The sequence below is a fragment of the Coregonus clupeaformis genome, chromosome 1 (assembly GCF_020615455.1).
Source record: "Coregonus clupeaformis isolate EN_2021a chromosome 1, ASM2061545v1, whole genome shotgun sequence".
Taxonomy (NCBI): domain Eukaryota; kingdom Metazoa; phylum Chordata; class Actinopteri; order Salmoniformes; family Salmonidae; genus Coregonus; species Coregonus clupeaformis.
In genome coordinates this window covers 91,365,377-91,387,853 of record NC_059192.1, presented here as the reverse complement: position 1 = coordinate 91,387,853, position 22,477 = coordinate 91,365,377, and the positions used below count along the sequence as shown (strand labels likewise).

Sequence of the window (22,477 nt, the reverse complement as noted above, 5' to 3'; positions counted from 1 at the left end):
GGAAGCCGAGAGTGCCATGTGGGAGGAATCTTAAATGGTACAGGACTTTGGCAGCCATCCACCTAGCAGCATCTATATCACAGTGACTGCTTTCTGAATGACCAGTTTTTGGAGGTCAGGGGGAGAGTGAGAGATAAGGGAAAATAAATCCCAGCCATTGGGCACAGTGGCTTTATGATGCATAATCATTATGATGATAATGTTTTAATCTCAGTGCCTGTAGCAAACTGAAGGTCAACCTTATCATTAGGCTATTTGGATACAGACAAGCAACAAACTTTGTTCTCGCTCTCCCTCTACTCTACCTGTATGTATCTTTTCACATCTTCACTGTCCGTACACCACCATACAAGCCAAGGTCAGGCTATTACTCTGTTTGTGCGTAGTCTCTGTCCACTAAGCAGTTCACACTCCTTTTCAACCCCACAAGGGAGAGGGAAAAAAGGGCAATGATTGCTTCATCATCATTAGCGACTAGTGATAGTAGTGATTCCCTGTGGGGGACTGAAGGGATTTGTTAGATCTTTCTCATTACATGAAGGCTGACTGTGCCCATGATGGTTTACATGATGGTTTCTCTTTACCTGGCAAACCTGTATTATTATTTTTTTTTAACATGATATAAAATGATATGCGTCTTCGGATTCCCGTTTTTCACACTGAATGACATTATCTTCTCTCTCCTGCAGACGTACTCTGGCCTCTTCTGTGTGGTGATAAACCCCTACAAAAACCTGCCCATCTACTCGGAGAACATCATTGAGATGTACAGGGGCAAGAAGAGACACGAGATGCCCCCTCACATCTACGCCATCTCAGAGTCTGCGTACAGATGCATGCTCCAAGGTAAGTCTCAATTGGTTATGGATATCGCTTCCCTTTATCTCAATGCACAAAATATGCGCATATGTTTGCTACACAGTGAAATTGTATGAATGATCTGATTCAGTCTACTGGAACCAGAAAGTCAAAGCCAATTTAACTGGTTGTATTGGGATTAAGGCTGTTGTTGTTGTTCGGTTGAGAGGCACTCAACCGGTAGGTATTTATTAGGACAGCCTTGTTTCCACTGTGGCAGGTGCACTTATCTCCCAGGTCTGTGATGTTAAGTGGAGCCTGATTGGATAATTTGTCATGTTAATTGTACATTGCCGGTTCCCCAAGGGCTAGATGTTGTTGTTGTGTTTCAATTTAAACTGTTGCTAGGGGATTGTGATGAGTGTGATAGAAGGAGTCAGGCGCAGGAGGGTAAATCACCGAATACAGAGTTTATTCCGTCGTACACAAATACGCTGGATAGCGACACACGGAAACAGGCACAGGGGAAACTATCTACCCTGGCAATACACAGTATGGGATACTCCAACAATATAAAGGCACAAGAGAAATATCTACCGCAATACGGGAGAGTGCTCCACCCTACACTATTCTCACAATACATCACGGACAAGCACACTTATACACAGACTAATGAGGGGATAACTTTTAATTCACAAGACAAGACAAATGAATGATGATATATGAGCCGGCAGTGGCTAGTGGCGTCGGGCCGCGCAGGCCTGCCAACAAGAGGTGACAGGATAATATTAGGCCTTTTATATCATCATTTTAGTTGTATTTGATTTTATTTGTCCTACTGTAAATTGTCAAAATGTATTTTTTCCCCCTGTTGCATTTGGCAGGGCATCTCAGTTAGCTCTACTGTTACAATACTCAAGGCTTTCGATCTCAAGTTACCAAAACAAAACACACCACGTGTTGCCAATGCTCGTAAAAGTTGTTTAACAGTCGCCCTGTGATTGAAGGGATTACTACTCAGTCTCAACAACTTTAGGGACCATTCATTTCACTAGAAGGCTAAATTGGAACCATCAGCTGAACCATGGTTTGTTGCATACTAAAGTCACCCCCAATTATTTTGATTTAGTGCACTGGCCAACTCTGTATTATGTAGTAGTTGCCCTAAATTCATGCATCTCAAGCATTATGGTATCAAATGGCATCATAAAGGCCTCTGTGGAAACTGTTCCAAAGGAGCTGGTCTTATTTCTCTGTTTATATTTCCACCTCCAGAGAGAAATTAATTTTGCAAGCAATGTCTGGAACGTGGGAGCACAGTGGAAAGGGGAAGTGAAGGACGACAGTTTTTTCTTCTGATACCTCAGAACCTCAGAACTATGCACTTCTGGCTATCAGCACCACTATGGGCTATAAGCACCAATGAGAGGTCCTGGGTCTAAATCTCAGCCTGAGAACCCAAAGCCTTTAGTCACTGCAGAGATAATCCATTTCAGTCCTCTTCAGATTGCCAGAGGCCTTGACTTTGTCTGGTCAGAGTATGTTAATACACCGCAAGTGTTGAGTGAAGAAAAACATACACCAAAAGCTTTATTAGAATTGCATCTGATTCCAGAACTCAAGAAGGTCGAATCCATGTGACTTAAGTAGATTCACAATCCTATATGTGATGTTAAATCCAGTTTATAATATACTTCATCCAATTTGGGTTGGTTTTTCTCAACCATAAGTCTTCCAGGGGTTCGTGATGAGCGAGAACTTATCTCCTACAGCGTCAACTAGCCTATAGGTTCTTCCCAGCAGGAGAAGCCTGCATAAGCTCATATTCCTCACATCGGTGGAAAAATAGGGACGGGCAGAACTGATTTACAAGAAGCTGCTTAAAGAAAGCACCCATTTCTCTATCTCACTCCACCATTCTAGTGCCAATAACCTATCGGTACTTTCAAACCACATGCTCCATCTTTTTCCATTGCTTTACACCCTAATTGCCAAGGTTCTTGGCTTTCTCTGAACAGCTCGTTTTTTTCTTGGAATTTGTTGATCACATTTTTGTCCGTTGGCATTTGGTTTATTTGATGTCTTTTGTATTTGATACTCCAAGTAGAAATCGCCACATTATCTGTCCTGTCCCAGACACCTGTTATCTGTCCTGTCCCAGACACCTGACTAAACCAACATATCATTCCAGGCAGCAAACAATCCTTCCCAGTCCACCTTTCTCTCCCACTCAAATTTATCCCCATCTTTTACACCAGCGTGTGTTTGTATTTGCACAGCTCCTCTTGACCTCTTAACTCTTTTTCTGGATCTTGGGGTGAGGGGCAGCTCCCCAGCTACACTATCAATGGACAAACTCTGGATGTCAATAAGGCTGTGCGATTGGTGTGAATGCACATCATGGAGCACCATCCCATGACTGTCACAACAGACATCATAGAGAGATGTCTGAGAGAGTTGTCTCTCTTTCCCTCTGCCTGAAATAGCTGGGAGGCACCCCAGGCTGGGAGCTGTGACTGGGACCAGACCAGTGAGAGCAGAGAGGGTGACCTGCATTTGGCAGCACAATGGGACCTTTTGTCTCTTTGTGGCGAGGGCTTGTCCGTCCAGTGGGGGGTTGGTTGTGACGAGTTGGGCAGTCCCGTCATGCAGGCCCTGCCTAGTGTCAGTGTAGACAAGGAGGAAGCTCCCTCTCAGTGTGGAGAATGTGTGCATTGACACCTCAAGTAGTGTCCTCTGAAGAATCTCTCCAAAGACACTGGTTGGAAGTACTTTACCTCATGTGGTAATGCCACTATCGGACATTGCATGTGCATGCAAATACATAGTGCTTCCCCAATCATACTTTTGTTGCCTTTCCCATGACCCAGTGAGTTTTTCCCATTACCCCCTTCACACCTTCCAGCTTTCTCACACCCTGAGTATCTGCATGGATGCAGGGGTGGGGGGCAGGGACTGGAGACTTGAACTTGGAATAAGTGCCATTCCAAATCCAAATAATTTGTTTTTTTTCGCTTCATTTCACCCATTTAAATGAGGCATCGGTTTCTACCAATAACCAATTTAGAAATGAAAGGATACCTCTCAGGACCTGCAGTTCCTATGCACTTTTATGCAGGCTTGTCGCAGTGGTAGTCATCGCAAGTATAGTCATCATGGCTAACCAGCCAACCAGCGGTTTGGCTCAAAAGGAGGTTTGTAGGTTGGAGATTAGCGGATGCCAGCTGCTGCTCTGCCCCTGAGCAGGTCTATAACCTGATTCAGTTCAGTGATTAGGCGCTGGTACCCTGGCGCAGTGGTCTAAGGCACTGCATCGTAGTGCTAGCTGTGCCACTAGAGATCCTGGTTCGAATCCAGGCTCTGTCGTAGCCGGCCGCGACCGGGAGACCCATGGGGCGGCGCACAATTGGCCCAGCGTCGTCCGGGGTAGGGGAGGGAATGGCCGGCAGGGATGGTAGAGCATGGCGTTTGCAACGCCAGGGTTGTGGGTTCGATTCCCACGGGGGGCCAGTATGAAAAAATAAAAATAAAAATAATGTATGCACTCACTAACTGTAAGTCGCTCTGGATAAGAGCGTCTGCTAAATGACTAAAATGTAAATGTAAATGTACTGATTGTATGAAAATGTCACTGGATCACTGCATAGTGTTATGGATATCATCACGGCATTATCTCAGTGCCATGATTGCATCCCTAAATGTTGTGATAGTGGTGATAGTATCACACCACTTTGGACATTCAAATTTAGCCACGAGGAACAGGCATTTGCTTCATGTCATTTATTAGGTAAGTGTACTTAACATGAACAATGCACATTGGTCAACATTTCTGCAACTGTGCCAGATTTAGCCAGCCGGCAAATTTTCATCTGTAGTCCCTGGGCAGTTTGTCATCTTCACAGTTTTTAGGCCTCACATCTTCATCCAAGGAAGTCAACTTCCAGATAGTCAAATCAAGTTAATGGCTAAATTGTCAGTCATTATCCCAGCATTTCTGAGATGCCAGTCTATGGCCAGATGGAGGGTTAAATGAGGTGTAACGTTACAAAGTCTGGGTTGTTTAACTAGGCCTCCCCCCACCACAACTAGACCCACACATCTGCCATTGATTACTTCTCCAGATACTTTCCATAATCTCCTCGTTGCTCTGGACTGATGGCGTCCAGTCAGTTAAAAAGGGGCTAATTTGAACATTTCTGGAACTTAAGAAACGCAAAGCGCTGATGTTCTCTTGAATGAAACCATGTGTTAGTTGGGAGAAGAAACGGCCATGTCAGCATGGGGATTTCAAGAGTGGACTCGACTTGCATCAACGGCAACACTGTCCCTCAGCAACATAGTTGTCCAACAGAAAGGCTTTGTGAGAGTGAAGAGAAGAATGGCCTCTGTAAGGACTCTCCCTTGTTTTTGAATAGGCCATTAGGTCTACTCAAGGCAGATCTATATTCTCATAAGCATTGAGCAATAAGCCTACATTTCTCTCATAGGAACCCTCTCCATCACTAAATGAATCAATCAAATAAAATGTGTGCAAAGGACAATAACTAATGTATTTTGATAATAGTCTCAAAGATGAAGAAATGTTAAGTAAATGGTGTGGAGGAACGTTTCTGTGGATGGAGACCTCATGTACAATGTACGGTCTAGACTCAAAGTGATTGTGGCTGTGTTATTACAATGTAGGCCTAGTGTGTACGATATTGGACCCACTGCATCCCTTGATCCACCTGGTACCAATAAGACCTGTAATGGTTTTCATGGCCAAAGTTATTTTGAAAAAAATCCAAGGCTTTGTGCCTAGCCCGCCTCGTCCATCCTGTGAGTACTAGAACACACTGAGTACACACAGAGATTATTGTTAATCTATTGAAAAACAGACCTGCTACATTTTTTAAGGAATTCCAAGTGGAGCCAAGAAAATACAGGCTTGATATAATTTTCTGAATCTGTTGTTTTGGTGATTGTTCTCTTGCTTTTACCTGGTTCAGAAGAACATTGACCAGTTGCAGTTCTGGATGCTGAAAGTACTAGATGAATTATCGTACTGTTTAATGTAATTAATCAAATTCAATCCCTCATTTCCTCTACACTTAGAAAAAAGGGTTCCAAGAGGGTTCTTCGGCTGTCCCCATAGGAGAACCCTTTTTGGTTCCATGTAGAACCATTTTTGGTTCCATGTAGAAACCTCTGTGGAAAGGGTTCTACATGGAACCCAAAGCGGTTCTAGTTGGAACCAAACGGGTTCTACCTGGAACCAACAAGGGTTCTTCAAAGGGTTCTCCTATGGGCACAGCTGAATAACCCTTTTAGGTTCTAGATAGCACCTTTTTTCCCAAGAGTGGACCATGGGATTTTTATTAGCCTAATAGTTGGAACAGCATGGATTGAGTTAGCCTGCTCTGTTGCTTTTCTCATATGTTATGGATTCAGCAGATTCAGCACTCCTCTGATTTTTCCAGCCAAACATGGGAAGGATGTCCCTGCAGACACTCTGCAGTCTGAGCACCTGAATGACCGTGCCCTCCAGACAGAGCAGAGGTCTAGCTGTTTCTATAGCCTCCCCTGAGATCCACGGCAGGCCCGGCAATACTGCAGCACACAGCCATTTTCCCTAGAGATATAATACGAGCGTGGTTGATGTCATAAACCTATAAAGTTCTGGAATATGCTGACAATGATCTATTTCTATGGCCCTTCTCCTCTAAGGTTCTTCAAAAAAGCTGGCATTAAGCCAGCGGAGCCAAATTATCCATCATCACTATGCCAACACTCCACCATCATTATACTAACGCTACTTTGTACCACATTGATGAAGCTAGAGAATATCCCCTTGAACTTTTAAGTGTTTATTGCGGTGACCAAACCTCTCTCTGCTGGCCATTACAGTTACAGTGGGGAAAAAAGTATTTAGTCAGCCACCAATTGTGCAAGTTCTCCCACTTAAAAAGATGAGAGAGGCCTGTAATTTTCATCATAGGTACATGTCAACTATGACAGACAAAATGAGAAAAATAAATCCAGAAAATCACATTGTAGGATTTTTTATGAATTTATTTGCAAATTATGGTGGAAAATAAGTATTTGGTCAATAACAAAAGTTTCTCAATACTTTGTTATATACCCTTTGTTGGCAATGACACAGGTCAAACGTTTTCTGTAAGTCTTCACAAGGTTTTCACACACTGTTGCTGGTATTATGGCCCATTCCTCCATGCAGATCTCCTCTAGAGCAGTGATGTTTTGGGGCTGTCGCTGGGCAACACGGACTTTCAACTCCCTCCAAAGATTTTCTATGGGGTTGAGATCTGGAGACTGGCTAGGCCACTCCAGGACCTTGAAATGCTTCTTACGAAGCCACTCCTTCGTTGCCCGGGCGGTGTGTTTGGGATCATTGTCATGCTGAAAGACCCAGCCACGTTTCATCTTCAATGCCCTTGCTGATGGAAGGGAGGTTTTCTCTCAAAATCTCACGATACATGGCCCCATTCATTCTTTCCTTTACACGGATCAGTCGTCCTGGTCCCTTTGCAGAAAAACAGCCCCAAAGCATGATGTTTCCACCCCCATGCTTCACAGTAGGTATGGTGTTCTTTGGATGCAACTCAGCATTCTTTGTCCTCCAAACACGACGAGTTGAGTTTTGACCAAAAAGTTCTATTTTGGTTTCATCTGACCATATGACATTCTCCCCAATCCTCTTCTGGATCATCCAAATTCACTCTAGCAAACTTCAGACGGGCCTGGACATGTACTGGCTTAAGCAGGGGGACACGTCTTGCACTGCAGGATTTGAGTCCCCTGGCGGCGTAGTGTGTTACTGATGGTAGGCTTTGTTACTTTGGTCCCAGCTCTCTGCAGGTCATTCACTAGGTCCCCCCATGTGGTTCTGGGATTTTTTGCTCACCGTTCTTGTGATCATTTTGACCCCACGGGGTGAGATCTTGTGTGGAGCCCCAGATCGAGGAGATTATCAGTGGTCTTGTATGTCTTCCATTTCCTAATTGAATTGCTTCCCACTGATTGTGAGAAAAAATATTATTTTTTTATTATAAGACTACTTCTTTCTTCTTAGATGTCTCATTATAAATCTCTTCTTCTTCCCACACTAAATGGCAAGGGATTCAGGGGTGGCCATTGGGGTGCTGTATATCCTCTGGGTGAATTAAGAATAAATCATTGTCTGCGGAGGCGGGAGGAGGCTGAGTGGACTCCCTAATGACCCTGGGTGTGGGAGGAAGGAAGCCACACAGGACACTGAGAAGGCAAGACTTGCCGATTACCCGTTTCCTTTTCTGTCCTGGGCAGGGTGAGACTGACTGCAGCTATAGCCAAGTCATCCCTTTTCTGTTGTGTAAGGATTTGGGTTCTGTAGTGACAATTTGAGGATAGAGAGAGAGGAATGATGTTAGAACATTGAGGAATCCGTTTGATCTCACCTGTGGAATTCAGCCTCGGTCAGGGCTGGATTGAACGATACAAGGGATGGGAAATGTCACCTCTGTCTAAGTGACGTCCACAAGAACCCTCTCAACGTTCCATGGCGTCCAAAGTGTTCAGTATGCTACATATGCTTCTCCCTTTGAAGCACCTTTCATCTTGGCTCCTGAAGCCATTGTATTCCTATCAGGAGCCCCAGACCCTCTTTCTCCCATTTGTTTTGGCCTTGGCTTGGACTGAGCCCTGGTCGTTAAAGGAATGCGGTCTCCAGTGCTCTAAGGGGGCTTTCTGACGGTCCGGCAGGTAGTCTTGTGGCTGGCCTCTCTCCGGGAGGCTGTAGATGAGGTCACAATCAGTCCCTCAGTTTGTGTGACTAATGAAACATCACTTCAAACCACTACCCGCCAAATTCCTGCGCGGTGCGGTTGGTCGATGTCCCGTCTCGGGACAGCTGGTTCTGTTTCTCATGTGGCCTGAGCCACATTGGCTGTCCACTCATCTGAAAGAAATATGCAATGTGCCGTGCTCACAGTGAGAATTCCTCTCTGTGTTGTCATCCAGCATGGATTGGCTTTTGGCAGAGCTAGCATACAGTAAATGAGCCCTGTTCAATGTCCTCAGGGCCTTGGTAAGCTCTTAATAATAGGCAACTTTTTTGTCACAGACTTTCAACTGCTGGGTCTTTCCCTCAGGTCAGTCTCGCAATAGGGGAAAAGATACAGTGAGGGAAAAAGGTATTTGATCCCCTGCTGATTTTGTACGTTTGCCCACTGACAAAGAAATGATCAGTCTATAATTTTAATAGTAGATTTATTTGAACAGTGAGAGACAGAATAACAACAACAAAATCCAGAAAAACGCATGTCAAAAATGTTATATTATTATGTATTTTTTTCCCATCTGTAAGTCGATGTCAGTGGCTGAGGACCAACTCCTGGTTCTGCCCATATCAGAAGCCCTGCCACTGCTGTTTAATGGCCGTTTCAGGGGCCAAGGGCTTTGCCTCTTAGACCCCATTCACAAGCAGCCACTCTTCAGTGTTTGTCTTTGTGAGTGTTATCTTGACTGCTTTAAGCACAGATGACGGCTAACAGGGACCAGGCACAGAGGAACAGTGCAAAAATCCCTACCGCCTGCCAGCTGTTTGCTGTCGAAGACAGCTTTGCAGGCTTAGAACGCCTCTCAACCAATCATAATGCCTCAACCAATCACAGTTTTATAATGAGACAGTAACAGAAAGGGGAGATGATTGGTGCATGAAGGCTATGTCAAAGAGAACATACACTGAGTTTACAAAACATTAGGAAAACCTTCCTAATATTGATTTCCACCCCCTTTTGCTCTCAGAACAGCCTCAATTTGTCAGGGCATGACCTATACAGTGAGGGAAAAAAGTATTTGATTCCCTGCTGATTTTGTACGTTTGCCCACTGACAAAGAAATGATCAGTCTATAATTTTAATGGTAGGTTAATTTGAACAGTGAGAGACAGAATAACAACAAAAAAATCCAGAAAAATGGATGTCAAAAATGTTATAAATTGATTTCCATGTTAATGAGGGAAATAAGTATTTCACCCCCTCTCAATCAGAAAGATTTCTGGCTCCCAGGTGTCTTTTATACAGGTAACGAGCTGAGATTAGGAGCACACTCTTAAAGGGAGTGCTCCTAATCTCAGTTTGTTACCTGTATAAAAGACACCTGTCCACAGAGGCAATCAATCAATCAGATTCCAAACTCTCCACCATGGCCAAGACCAAAGAGCTCTCCAAGGATGTCAGGGACAAGATTGTAGACCTAAACAAGGCTGGAATGGGCTACAAGACCATCGCCAAGCAGCTTACCATCGCCAAGCAGCTTGGTGAGAAGGTGAAAACAGTTGGTGCAATTATTCGCAAATGGAAGAAACACAAAATAACTGTCAATCTCCCTCGGCCTGGGGCTCCATGCAAGATCTCACCTCGTGGAGTTGCAATGATCATGAGAACGGTGAGGAATCAGCCCAGAACTACACGGGAGGATCTTGTCAATGACCTCAGAGGCAGCTGGGACCATAGTCACCAAGAAACAATTGGTAACACACTACGCCGTGAAGGACTGAAATCCTGCAGCGCCCGAAGGTCCCCCTGCTCAAGATAGCACATATACAGGGCCGTCTGAAGTTTGCCAATGAACATCTGAATGATTCAGAGGAGAACTGGGTGAAAGTGTCTATGGTCAGATGAGAACAAAATCGAGCTCTTTGGCAACAACTCAACTCGCCGTGTTTGGATGACAAGAAATGCTGCCTATGCACCCCAAGAACACCATCCCCACCGTCAAGCATGGAGGTGGAAACATCATGCTTTGGGGGTGTTTTTCTGCTAATGGGGACAGGACAACTTCACCGCATCAAAGGGAAACGGGCCATGTACTCATCTTGGTGAGAACCTCTCAGGGCATTGAAAATGGGTCGTGGATGGGTCTTCCAGCATGACAATGATCCCAAAACACACGGCCAAGGCAACAAAGGAGTGGCTCAAGAAGAAGCACATTAAGGTCCTGGAGTGGCCTAGCCAGTCTCCAGACCTTAATCCCATAGAAAATCTTTGGAGGGAGCTGAAGGTTCGAGTTGCCAAACGTCAGCCTCGAAACCTTAATGACTAGGAGAACATCTGCAAAGAGGAGTGGGACAAAATCCCTCAACAGATGTGTGCAAACCTGGTGGCCAACTACAAGAAACGTCTGACCTGTGTGATTGCCAACAAAGGGTTTTGCCACCAAGTACTAAGTCATGTTTTTGCAGAGGGTCAAATACTTATTTCCCTCATTAAAATGCAAATCAATTTATAACATTTTTGACATGCGTTTTTCTGGATATTTTTGTTGTTATTCTGTCTCTCACTGTTCAAATAAACCTACCATTAAAATTATAGACTGATCATATCTTTGTCAGTGGGCAAACGTACAAAATCAGCAGGGGATCAAATACATTTTTCCCTCACTGTACATGCTCGTCTGAAGTTTGCCTATGAACATCTGAATGATTCAGAGGAGAACTGGGTGAAAGTGTTGTGGTCAGATGAGACCAAAATGGAGCTCTTTGGCATCAACTCAACTCGCTGTGTTTGGAGGAGGAGGAATGCTGCCCATGACCCCAAGAACACCATCCCCACCGTCAAACATGGAGGTGGAACCATTATGCCTTTGGGAGTGTTTTTCTGCTAATGGGACAGGACAACTTCACCGCATCAAAGGGACGAGGCCATGTACCGTCAAATCTTGGGTGAGAACCTCCTTCACTCATCCAGGGCATTGAAAATGGGTCGTGGGTGGGTATTCCAGCATGACAATGACCCATAACACACGGCCAAGGCAACAAAGGAGTGGCTCAAGAAGAAGCACATTATGGTCCTGGAGTGGCCTAGCCAGTCTCCAGACCTTAATCCCATAGAAAATCTGTGGAGGGAGTTGAAGGTTCGAGTTGCCAAACGTCAGCCTCGAAACCTTAATGACTTGGAGAAGATCTGCAAAGAGGAGTGGGACAAAATCCCTCCTGAGATGTGTGCAAACCTGGTGGCCAACTACAAGAAACGTCTGACCTCTGTGATTGCCAACAAGGGTTTTGCCACCAAGTACTAAGTCATGTTTTGCAGAGGGGTCAAATACTTATTTCCCTCATTAAAATGCAAATCAATTGATAACATTTTTGACATGATTTCTTTGTTGTTATTCTGTCTCTCACTGTTCAAATAAACCTACCATTAAAATTATAGACTGATAATTTCTTTGTCAGTGGGCAAACGTACAAAATCAGCAGGGGATCAAATACTTTTTTCCCTCACTGTATTAGGTGTCGAAAACGTTCCACAGGAATGCTGGCCCATGTTGACTCCAATGCTTCCCACCGTTGCGTCAAGTTGACTGGATGTTCTTTGGGTGGTGGACCATTCTTGATACACACGGGAAACTGTTGAGTGTGAAAAACCCAGCAGCAATGCAGTCCTTGACACACTCAAACCGGTGCACCTGGCACCTACTACCATACCCTGTTCAAAGGCACTTAAATATTTTGTCTTGCCCATTCACCCTCTGAATGGCACACATTCACAATCCATGTCTCAATTGTCGCAATGCTTAAAATTCCTTCTTTAACCTGTCTCTTCCCCTTCATCTACATTGATTGACGTGGATTTAACAGGTGACATCAATAAGGGATCATAGCTTTCACCTGGATTCACTTGGTTAGTCTTATGTCATGGAAAGTGTAATGTTTTGTACACTCAGTGTAAATACAGTATAATTTTACTAGACCCTTAAGCACTGCTGGAGTCCTGCCCGATATACAGGCTTAGAACTGCTCCTGAGGTGTTATACTAATAAACAGGCCACTCTAATGCTTTAATGGGATAGGTTTTCCATGCCTCTACACACACTGTAGACTGCAAAATTGGCCAATTCCAGCAATCCTTCGCTCCCCAGCTTGCTGCATTACAGTCAAACTGTCAACAAAGTTTTATGATGTTGGGCCTATTCCTTCTGAATGTGCACGCCAAGGCAACAAAACCCACATCTCATTTTAATGCGGAAAGGCTGTAAACACCCAATGTTCCTCAGTCAGTCAAATGGATGGAGCAGTCCACACATGTTCAGCACAGGTGTTTTCCATATATGGCCAGGTATTTGTCCATATATGGTCAGCACAGGTGTTCTTTTCCGTATATGGCCAGGTATTTGTCAATACATGGTCAGTACAGGTGTTCTTCGTACATGGCCAGGTATTGTCAATATATGGTCTGCACAGGTGTTCTTCTACATGGCCAGGTATTTGTCCATACATGGTCAGTACAGGTGTTCTTTGTACATGGCCAGGTATTTGTCAATATATGGTCAGCACAGGTGTTCTTCTACATGGCCAGGTATTTGTCCATACATGGTCAGTACAGGTGTTCTTCGTACATGGCCAGGTATTTGTCAATACATGGTCAGTACAGGTGTTCTTCTACATGGCCAGGTATTTGTCCATACATGGTCAGTACAGGTGTTCTTCGTACATGGCCAGGTATTTGTCCATACATGGTCAGTACAGGTGTTCTTTGTACATGGCCAGGTATTTGTCCATACATGGTCAGTACAGGTGTTCTTCGTACATGGCCAGGTATTTGTCAATACATGATCAGTACAAGTTTTCTTCGTACATGGCCAGGTATTTGTCCATTCATGGTCAGTACAGGTGTTCTTCGTACATGGCCAGGTATTTGTCCATACATGATCAGTACAAGTGTCGTCCATCCATATAGTAAATGTGAACGAGAGGCTTGCATTCTGCCTTCGAGTCTAGAGTGAAGAAGAGACGCCCGTCAACGGCGTGGAATTTGCGCACACGGCATAGCGTATGCCAACGAAAATCCATAATAAACAGTTATATATGTTCGCTGTGAAGCCCCTGGGAATTATTGTTGTGAGTTACTTTTGACTCACCTTAGATGTCCTACGGGAGCCACCGTGCCTGTGCTAAACCCGAGTTGTTTATAAACAACCAAGTCTTATTCTTCTACGTAAACAGTCCTCAAGTTTTCCAGCCGTAGCCTGTCTATATGCCTATGATCGAAATCAACACAGTTAGGCTGCAATTGTTTTCAAATATGTAGCCTATTTGACTGATAAACCTTAGCTTACTGCTCAATACATTTAAAACTACATCTTTAGTCTACTTAGCATAGAGGAACTGTAATGATCTTCCCTTTTCTACAAATGACCCCACGCAATCTATCCGCTTATTTTACCAGAATTGCTCCACGTAGACGCAAGAAAAATAGACTTGCTTTCTAATTTGACGCGCTATGATGCCTTTGATGCTCGTGGCCCGTCTGTTTTCTCTCACTCATATGCGTTCTAATTCCAGCATGAGCACACTTTCCATTAGAATTGAGCTTGAGGCTCGTGGCTGGCAGGGATGTGAACTGGAATGTGTGGAATGAGTCTGGTCGCTACATTAATCCAGCAGGGGGGATCTGAAGGGGGTGTAGTAATGGTGAAGCAGTCTGCCTACAGTCCACAGTGTGAGATAGGCCCTGTCCACACTGTCTCGTGGCCGGTTGGGACTTCCCCTGGAGGAGCCAGGCCAACCAACAATGATCTTCATTTTACTCTGGTTTGGACTCTGGTATCTGCTGACTGACATACTGCTTCTCACCACACAACACTTGGATGATGCCTTTATTTGTTGCAGAGTGCATCTGCTATAAGTTATCAGAGTTCATTGTGAGACTTTCCTCTCTCTTTTTTGTTAAACTGATGAAAACTAGACTATCCTCAATTAAAGCTACAGACCACCAGTTTGTCTTCATTATCCACCACGGCCCAGTTGATGTGTTGTACCTCTATTTATATCAAACTGGTTTCTGAGGTCATCCTCCTTCAAAGCCACTTTGTTAACAGCAAAAGCGACCTCTGGAGCTGGGTTTTCTGAGGCGAGTGTTTCCACTCCATTGCCTCTCCTTAATGCCGACATCAGCCTTCAATAGCGGAGGCTGGCCCAGGCCCAGCAGACCACAGGCTCACAATGAGTTCACTGTCCGTGGGCTGAGATCTGCTCCCTCTGCCCCTCTCTGCTCTTCTCTCCCTCTTCCTATCCTCCCTTACATTTACGTCATTTAGCAGACACTCTTTTTTTTTCATACTATTTTTATTTGTTAATTTTTTAAACATTTTTTAGTCATTTAGCAGACGCTCTTATCCAGAGCGATTTACAGGAGCAATTAGGGTTAAGTGCCTTGCTCAAGGGCACAGCGACAGATTTTTCACCTTGTCGGCTCGGGGATTAGAACCAGCGACCTCTCGGTTACTGGCACAACGCTCTTAACCACTAAGCTACCTGCCGCCCCATACTAGCCCCCCATGGGAAACGAACCCACAACCCTGGCGTTGCAAACGCCATGCTCTACAACTGAGCTACACGGGACTACCCTTCTCTCCTCTCCATTGCAAACGCCACATGCAGAGCCACTGTGTTCCCGTCAAAGCCCAAAATGTCCTCAAATTTTTCACTTTGTCACAGGTTTGAAAGACAGTGACGTGTGTATGTTTTTTTTTTTGTTGGTCTATGGTGTATGGAGGAGCTCAAGTGGAGTCATCCAGCCAAGCCTAGTGGTTAACTTGTTAATTAGGTTATAAATTATTAAGTAATTATTATATTATTTTGAACATTAATAACAAAACTTTTGGTACTGCCTTTTTCCTTCCCATGATACAGTCCATTACTAAATAATTGGCCAAACACTGTACAACTGAATAGGTTTTATAATCATTTTTATACTCTCTTCAAATATTTTAACAACCAATCCTATCCTATTCCATGGAGCAGCCTCTTGAGGCTATCCAAAATAATCAAGTCATGTGAAGCTGGAAAGAACACTACCAATCATGTGAATCCCACACAACGGTTCTTATGACTAGGCTATAAAGCAATGTTACAGAAATAACAGCTCTGCTTGGTTCCCCATCTATGCCCACCATGGCTTCTACCCCTCAAATAGTCATCAGAGTTCCGATCTTGGAGAGGTTGTTGAGGTCGAAACATTGGCATGAATTAATGGAATTCGAGAGCGTCCAGGCTTGTGTCGTTACCGTGTCCAGGGGTGTGAAAGACCTTAATATCCGAGAGAGAGTGTCACTTCCAGTGACTCAGGAAGAGGTCATGGGAAATGTCAGTGGCCAGCCACCATCTGTAGAATCTGTAGCGGAGACGGTGGAAGGCTGTTGGCCTCAGCTCAGAAGGAAGAGGGGGAAATCCCATTTGGAGGAGGGAGAAACAAATAAAACATGTCCCGCTTCTGCGTCTGGTTTAATATCAATATCGTTTCCAATGTAGTTCTTCAGATGTGGTCAAAAACATGATTATGGTATTACGTCAAATAATTAATATAATGCAAAGCAAACATTAATATGACTGGCTGCCCACAATAAGCAGATTCCTGTTTTGCTACTTTCGTTGTAGAACTACTTTTATTGCACGTCAAGACTTTTCTCCACACCCCTTTTAACCCGCTAAGTGAGGATGAATGGAGAGGAGATGTACAGTACCTACTTGCATGCCCAGCAGCAGCCCAAACTCACTGTGTCAGACAAAGATGGAAACCAGTAGCACCTCTGTCTCTGTTCCTAAGAGATGGTGAAGACCTGCTAGATTTGAACATGACACGTTAAATTCATCACTTGTTACATCACAGCGACAATTCCAAATGTCACATGAATTCATCGGAATGCTTTGTTGTGCACTCTTCTAGCCATCTCGTAGCTCGGGGTGAAATTCCTGAGATAATGAAGAAATCTAATCAAATCAACGTTTATTGGTCACGTACAGTTTATGTTAGAGCGGGTGCAGCTAAATACTTATGTAACTAGCTCCTAACAATGCAGTAAAAGGTCAAACAAGTATACAAATAATAAAACAACAAAAAATGCATGATGTATATGAATAATCCTCCAATCAAATAATATTTGGAAATGAAATCATTTGAGTCATTGATGTCCATGAAAAGCTGATGAGGTTTAGCCTAGAGACAAGTGTTACTCCTCTGGTGAAAAGATGCACCCCTGTCTTGAATTATTGACTGTGGTACCTCATAGGAGCCAATATAATAATAATGCACCACAATCCTTTCCATTCACCTTTCCACTGTGCATCATGATTCTCCCAGATTGGATTGGCGTGTATTCCCAGACACCATCGGGTTATTGATGTCTTCAGGGGTAAAGCCGATCTAACATAGAGGTTCTCCTCCTCGGTACAGATACAGATTGGACAGAAGGCTGTCTTCAGGGCTACGATGCTGTTCTGCTTCTGATGAGTCATTGCCTGCGTGAGCAGCTCTCTCTCTCTCTTATGCTGTATCAGTCATGGTCTATTATAGTCCAATCTGATAACTCGGCAAATGGCACTTAGGCTATGAAACTTCATATGGGAAATCTGGTCAGTTATGTTCCCACCTTTCCCTCTCTAAACTAGCTCGCTGCTAGTAAATACGATGGGTTATGTACAGTCCCAAACTGTGCTTCTGGGCCCTTACTGTGGGTCAGCCCCATGCTCTGCCTCTTACTGTGGGTCAGCCCCATGCTGTGCCTCTTACTGTGGGTCAGCCCCATGCTCTGCCTCTTACTGTGGGTCAGCCCCATGCTCTGCCTCTTACTGTGGGTCAGCCCCATGCTCTGCCTCTTACTGTGGGTCAGCCCCATGCTCTGCCTCTTACTGTGGGACACCCCCATGCCCCTTACTGTGGGTCAGCCCCATGCTCTGCCTCGGTGACAAGTGCCCAGCCCTCGTCAACCTCACGGCCAGAACTGACCACAAAGGTATATCTGGCGTCAGTGGCCAGCCACCGGAGCCCGGATGGTGGGACTCACTCCAGAAGGGAAGGGAGCTGATGGCCTTTGTCTTATCTGTGGTACTCCAGCTCTGCCAGGCATGTGACACAGCTGAGCGGCCTGAGGAGGAGATACTGCCTACCACCGGAGGCCCAGCGCGGATGCTGGCAGCCAAACCACAGTTGGTTCCCATGACCTCACACCTCACCACCCTCCTACGCTCCTCTCTATTGCCACTCTCTGGTCCTAACCTGGCCGGCAGCCACGACCTTGGGTTCATTTGGAGCTCACTGCTTCCGGGGACTGATCTGATGCCTCCCATTGTGTCAGTTTGGTCTGGTGGCCAGTGGCGTTCTGTAGACAGTGGCGTTCTGTAGACAGTGCTTTATGTGGTGTTATAGGAGTGCGAGGAATTAAGTCTTAGAAACATGATCTGGTGGCAATCACTTGGACTACTAGCAATCATTCTTTACATACTAAATGTATTATAACTGTTTTACTCTGTAGTTTGATCATAATGATCAATACTTTGTATTTATGTACCTTTTTTCTAAATGTTATTTTCTTTCTTTTTGGAGTGGCAGCCCACAGGTAAATACAATATGAACTGAATATGAATTTGTATATGTGGTTACAAAAAAATCTGAAACCCTCTCTTCTCTCACAGTCTCTCTCTTCTCTCTGCTCTCTGTCTGCTCTTCTCTCTCTCTCTCGCTCCCCAGTACTGTGTAGAGCTGTTCTGACTCTCCTCTCTCTCTCTAATCTGCAGAAGTTCTGCTCTCTCTCTCTCTCTCTACTCTCTCTCTCTCTCCTCTTCTCTCTCTCCTCTCTCACCAACTCTCTCTCTCTCTCTTCTCTCTCTCTCTCTGGGGCTCTCTCTCTCTCTTTCTCTCTCACGCTAGAGAAGGAGCTCTTCTCGTTTGTCACCTGGCTGTAAATCACACTGATGTTCTGCCTTCTTCCTAGAGAGCTGTGTTTCTGTCATCAGCCCTGCAGTTCAGTGATACAGGGCTCTAAAATAACAAGACTGTAAATACAGGGAAAGATGGCCTTTGGTTGCAGTATTACGCCTACCGTGGTCTGACTGAGTTCGATGAGTTCATGTGTAAACTGTTTTCACATAGGCTACATACACATGAAGGACATAGCATACATACAGTCTTAGAAAAAAAGTTGCTATCTAGACCCTAAAAGGAACCAACCCTTGTTGGTTCCAGGTAGAACCCTTTTGGGTTCCATGTAGAACCCTTTCCACAGAAGGTTCTACATGGAACCAAAAAGAGTTCTACCTGGAACCAAAAAGGGTTATCCTATGGGGACAGCCAAATAACCCTTTTAGAACCCTTTTTTCTAAGGGTGTAGCTTTCAGCAGTTTTACGCTCAGCTTCCCTCAATTTCTGACAAGGGACACTATCAGCCCTTATCTCTCTAATGCAGAGGTTTGGCACTACAAAGCTTTCCTTTGAAAGAGTGCTCGATTCCTCATCCATTTTGTGTGCCCCAGAACACCTGGGAAATGTCTGCATCCTGAGGCTTTTGAAATGTTTAGTGAAATTAGATTTAGTTCCTGGTGCAGACAATGACCTTCAACCGGTTTGAAGGTAGTATCTCATTTGATGGCAAGCTCAGTAAAGTTGGCTATGTTCTGTTAAAATTACTTAGTGTACATCTGTCAGCCAGTGATACATTTGGTACAAGGCCTCATTTCAGTTTGAAGAAGGGATTTTTGGGAATGGGCCATTGCCGATGAGTCTGCTAAATGATGACACTGTGTATAATTTCTCTCTCTCCCCCATTTCCCTCTCTCTCTCCCTCTCCCTCGCCCTCTTTCTCTCTCTTCCTCTCGCTCTCTTCCACAGATCGAGAGGACCAATCAATTCTTTGCACGTGAGTAACCTCTGAGCCATGTCTGCTCAGCCCTTTTCTTCTCTCAGTCTGTGTTGTGTTGCATGGGTTGCTGCATTTACAGGAAAATGTATTCTCAGTTTGATGCCTTGCATCTAGCCTGCATAGTATCATGCCACACGTCACTAGTTTGGACCAGATTTTTTTTAGAAAGGCCATGCAGGACCAGCTTAATTGCATAACATTCACGATTCAGTTATCTTAGTTATGCACATCTCCTCCTCACTTAGTAGTCCCGAAAATGAAATGGGAGAATACCTGCTGCATTGCATTCCTGCAGAAGCTCTATTCAACTAAGAATAAAGTGTAGCCTATTGAAGCTGACATTAATGTACTTAGCACTGATAATAGGTTGAAAGAGGAATCAATTGAATTGAACTAGACCAGGGCCAGAGGCCTCTATAGCTATTTTAAAAGGAGCAACTCAGTGACACAGAACAGTGAGACAGACACTTACGGGAAAGAGACTTCGGCTTGGAGCATGGAATCTGGAAAATGTCTGGTACACACACACACACACACACACACACACACACACACACACCCCCTACCCGCTGGCTGTATTCCAGTCTAGCGCCCAATATCTACAGATGACTGGAATGCTGCAAAGACAAATGTCAGCGTGGCATCTCATCGTAAGCCCCTGTGACAGGCCTACACCGATGATGTGCGAAAGAGTATTCATGGGAAAGTGTCTCCAAGAGTGTGTGTGTTCTCTCCCTGCCCTGGTCTGAACCCGATCCACCAGCACTCAAAAAATGTCCCTTGAGCCTCCAGGGCTACAAGCCACCAGTCAACAAATATTTTCATAGCTTCACATCATACATGACTAAGTCTGGGGGATCATGGAAGAATTTGGATGGATGTCGGAAGTGTGGCTTGAACACTATCATAAAATCTCACATCTGTTATGATGCATTTATATGCCAACTGTTTGTTTCTGTGACTGTGACACACACACTGTAGGAGACGGTGGTCATAGCAATGTAAACGCTGCACAGAGATGCCATGTGATTATAAGTCAGTCCCTGAGAATATCAACCGCCTCAGTGACATTGACGCAATCACTCACTCATGGGCTGTGTCCAAAATGGCAACCAATTGCCTATATAGTGCACTACTTTTGACCAGAGCCCATCATTTCAGACACAGCCATAAATACCCTCTGCTCCCGGTGGTTATTGAGCTCAACACTAACACACAACTCATCAGCCATACAGCATATTCATAGTACTATCTAGACCACCATATTACTTCACCACATGGCCAGGTAAGGGGAATCCGAAAGAAAAACAACACGTGACTTTGTTATAGTAATTGGTTTTGCACTCAGTGAGGATTCAGGGGCCTTGTCATTTATTTGAAGATCACAATGTAATTTGTTTTATTTTGCAGCCTAGCATTGAGCTTGAGATCGGGTAGAAAGTTCAATGTTAACCACCAGCAATTACGTAGAATGAGTACCTATTGGTAAACCACTGGTATGCATTGTGTGTTGATGTCTGTGCAGTAAGTTTGGGGATAGGATTCTGTCTGCAGCTTGCCGAGCTTGCAAAAACGCACTTCCTAGCTCTAAAGCTGTCATCGCTGTGGGTCCGTGAGTCCCACCCTCAACCACAGCCGCTGAACTAAACTAGCTCACAGAAAATAAACAGCACATATAGATACACAAAGGCCCTGCTACACCGCCTCATCCGATAAACCACTCAACTGTGGTTTATTTTCACTTCATTTGTTGTTTAGCGGAGTTGCAGGGAGAAGAGCTTGGCTAGCTCTCTCACCCCCAGCTCAAGACTGTTTATGGAGTTTCCCAAGTGCCGTAATCTCCTCAGAAAAACATCTGCCGGTCAGAAAGACAGTTCTGACACACACACACACACACACACACACACACACACACACACACACACACACACACACACACACGGTCATTCCTTCCCTTTACTAACCCAGGAAGCTGTCTTGTATGTTTTCTCTCTTCTCAGAGGTGAATCTGGTGCTGGCAAGACGGAAAACACTAAAAAGGTCATCCAGTACCTTGCACATGTCGCTTCCTCCCATAAAGGAAAAAGAGACCACAGCCTTCCTGTAAGTGTAAGTTTCTCTCTTTTTTTTCTCTATATTCCCCCTCCCATATTTATCTCCCTGACACACCTCTAGATCTCCCCCTAAGCCCTGTTCTAAAGGCCATACTCCCTCTCCCATGTTTATCTCCCTGACACACCTCTAGATCTCCTCCTAAGCCCTGTTCTAAAGGCCATACATATCAATTGTGTCACAGTAACAGTATGTCTTTCTAATGAGGGATAACTGATGAAAGAGGAGAGTTAACAACTTGTATGGCCCACAATGTCCCCCTAATACCAGGCCAGTCTGATCCACAATGCCCCTCTAATACCAGGCCAGTCTGATCCACAATGCCCCCCTAATACCAGTCCAGTCTGATCCACAATGTCCCCTAATACCAGGCCAGTCTGATCCACAATGTCCCCCTAATACCAGGCCAGTCTGATCCACAATGTCCCCCTAATACCAGGCCAGTCTGATCCACAATGCCCCCCTAATACCAGTCCAGTCTGATCCACAATGCACCTCTAATACCAGGCCAGTCTGATCCACAATGCCCCCCTAATACCAGTCCAGTCTGATCCACAATGCACCTCTAATACCAGGCCAGTCTGATCCACAATGCCCCCCTAATACCAGGCCAGTCTGATCCACAATGTCCCCCTAATACAAGGCCAGTCTGATCCACAATGTCCCCCTAATACCAGGCCAGTCTGATCCACAATGTCCCCCTAATACCAGTCCAGTCTGATCCACAATGTCCCCCTAATACCAGGACGGTTTGATCCACAATGTCCCCCTAATACCAGGCCAGTCTGATCCACAATGTCCCCCTAATACCAGGCCAGTCTGATCCACAATGTCCCCCAAGTACCAGGCCAGTCTGATCCACAATGTCCCCCTAACACCAGGCCAGTCTGATCCA

General features: G+C 44.8%; 1 protein-coding gene across 7 annotated transcripts in view; it reads left to right on the top strand.

Moving 5' to 3' along the window:
- Positions 1-689: 689 nt before the first annotated feature.
- LOC121554089 (myosin-10) overlaps positions 690-22,477 on the top strand; it is a gene marked incomplete at its 5' end in the record, with an annotated part of 64,768 nt that continues 42,980 nt past the window's right edge. For 4 of the 7 annotated variants that reach the window (XM_045223357.1, XM_045223358.1, XM_045223356.1 and 1 more), the window contains 3 exon segments: positions 690-846; positions 19,440-19,467; positions 21,471-21,579. In XM_045223357.1, coding sequence (XP_045079292.1) covers positions 690-846; positions 19,440-19,467; positions 21,471-21,579 — 294 coding nt within the window. 7 annotated transcript variants of the gene reach the window in all.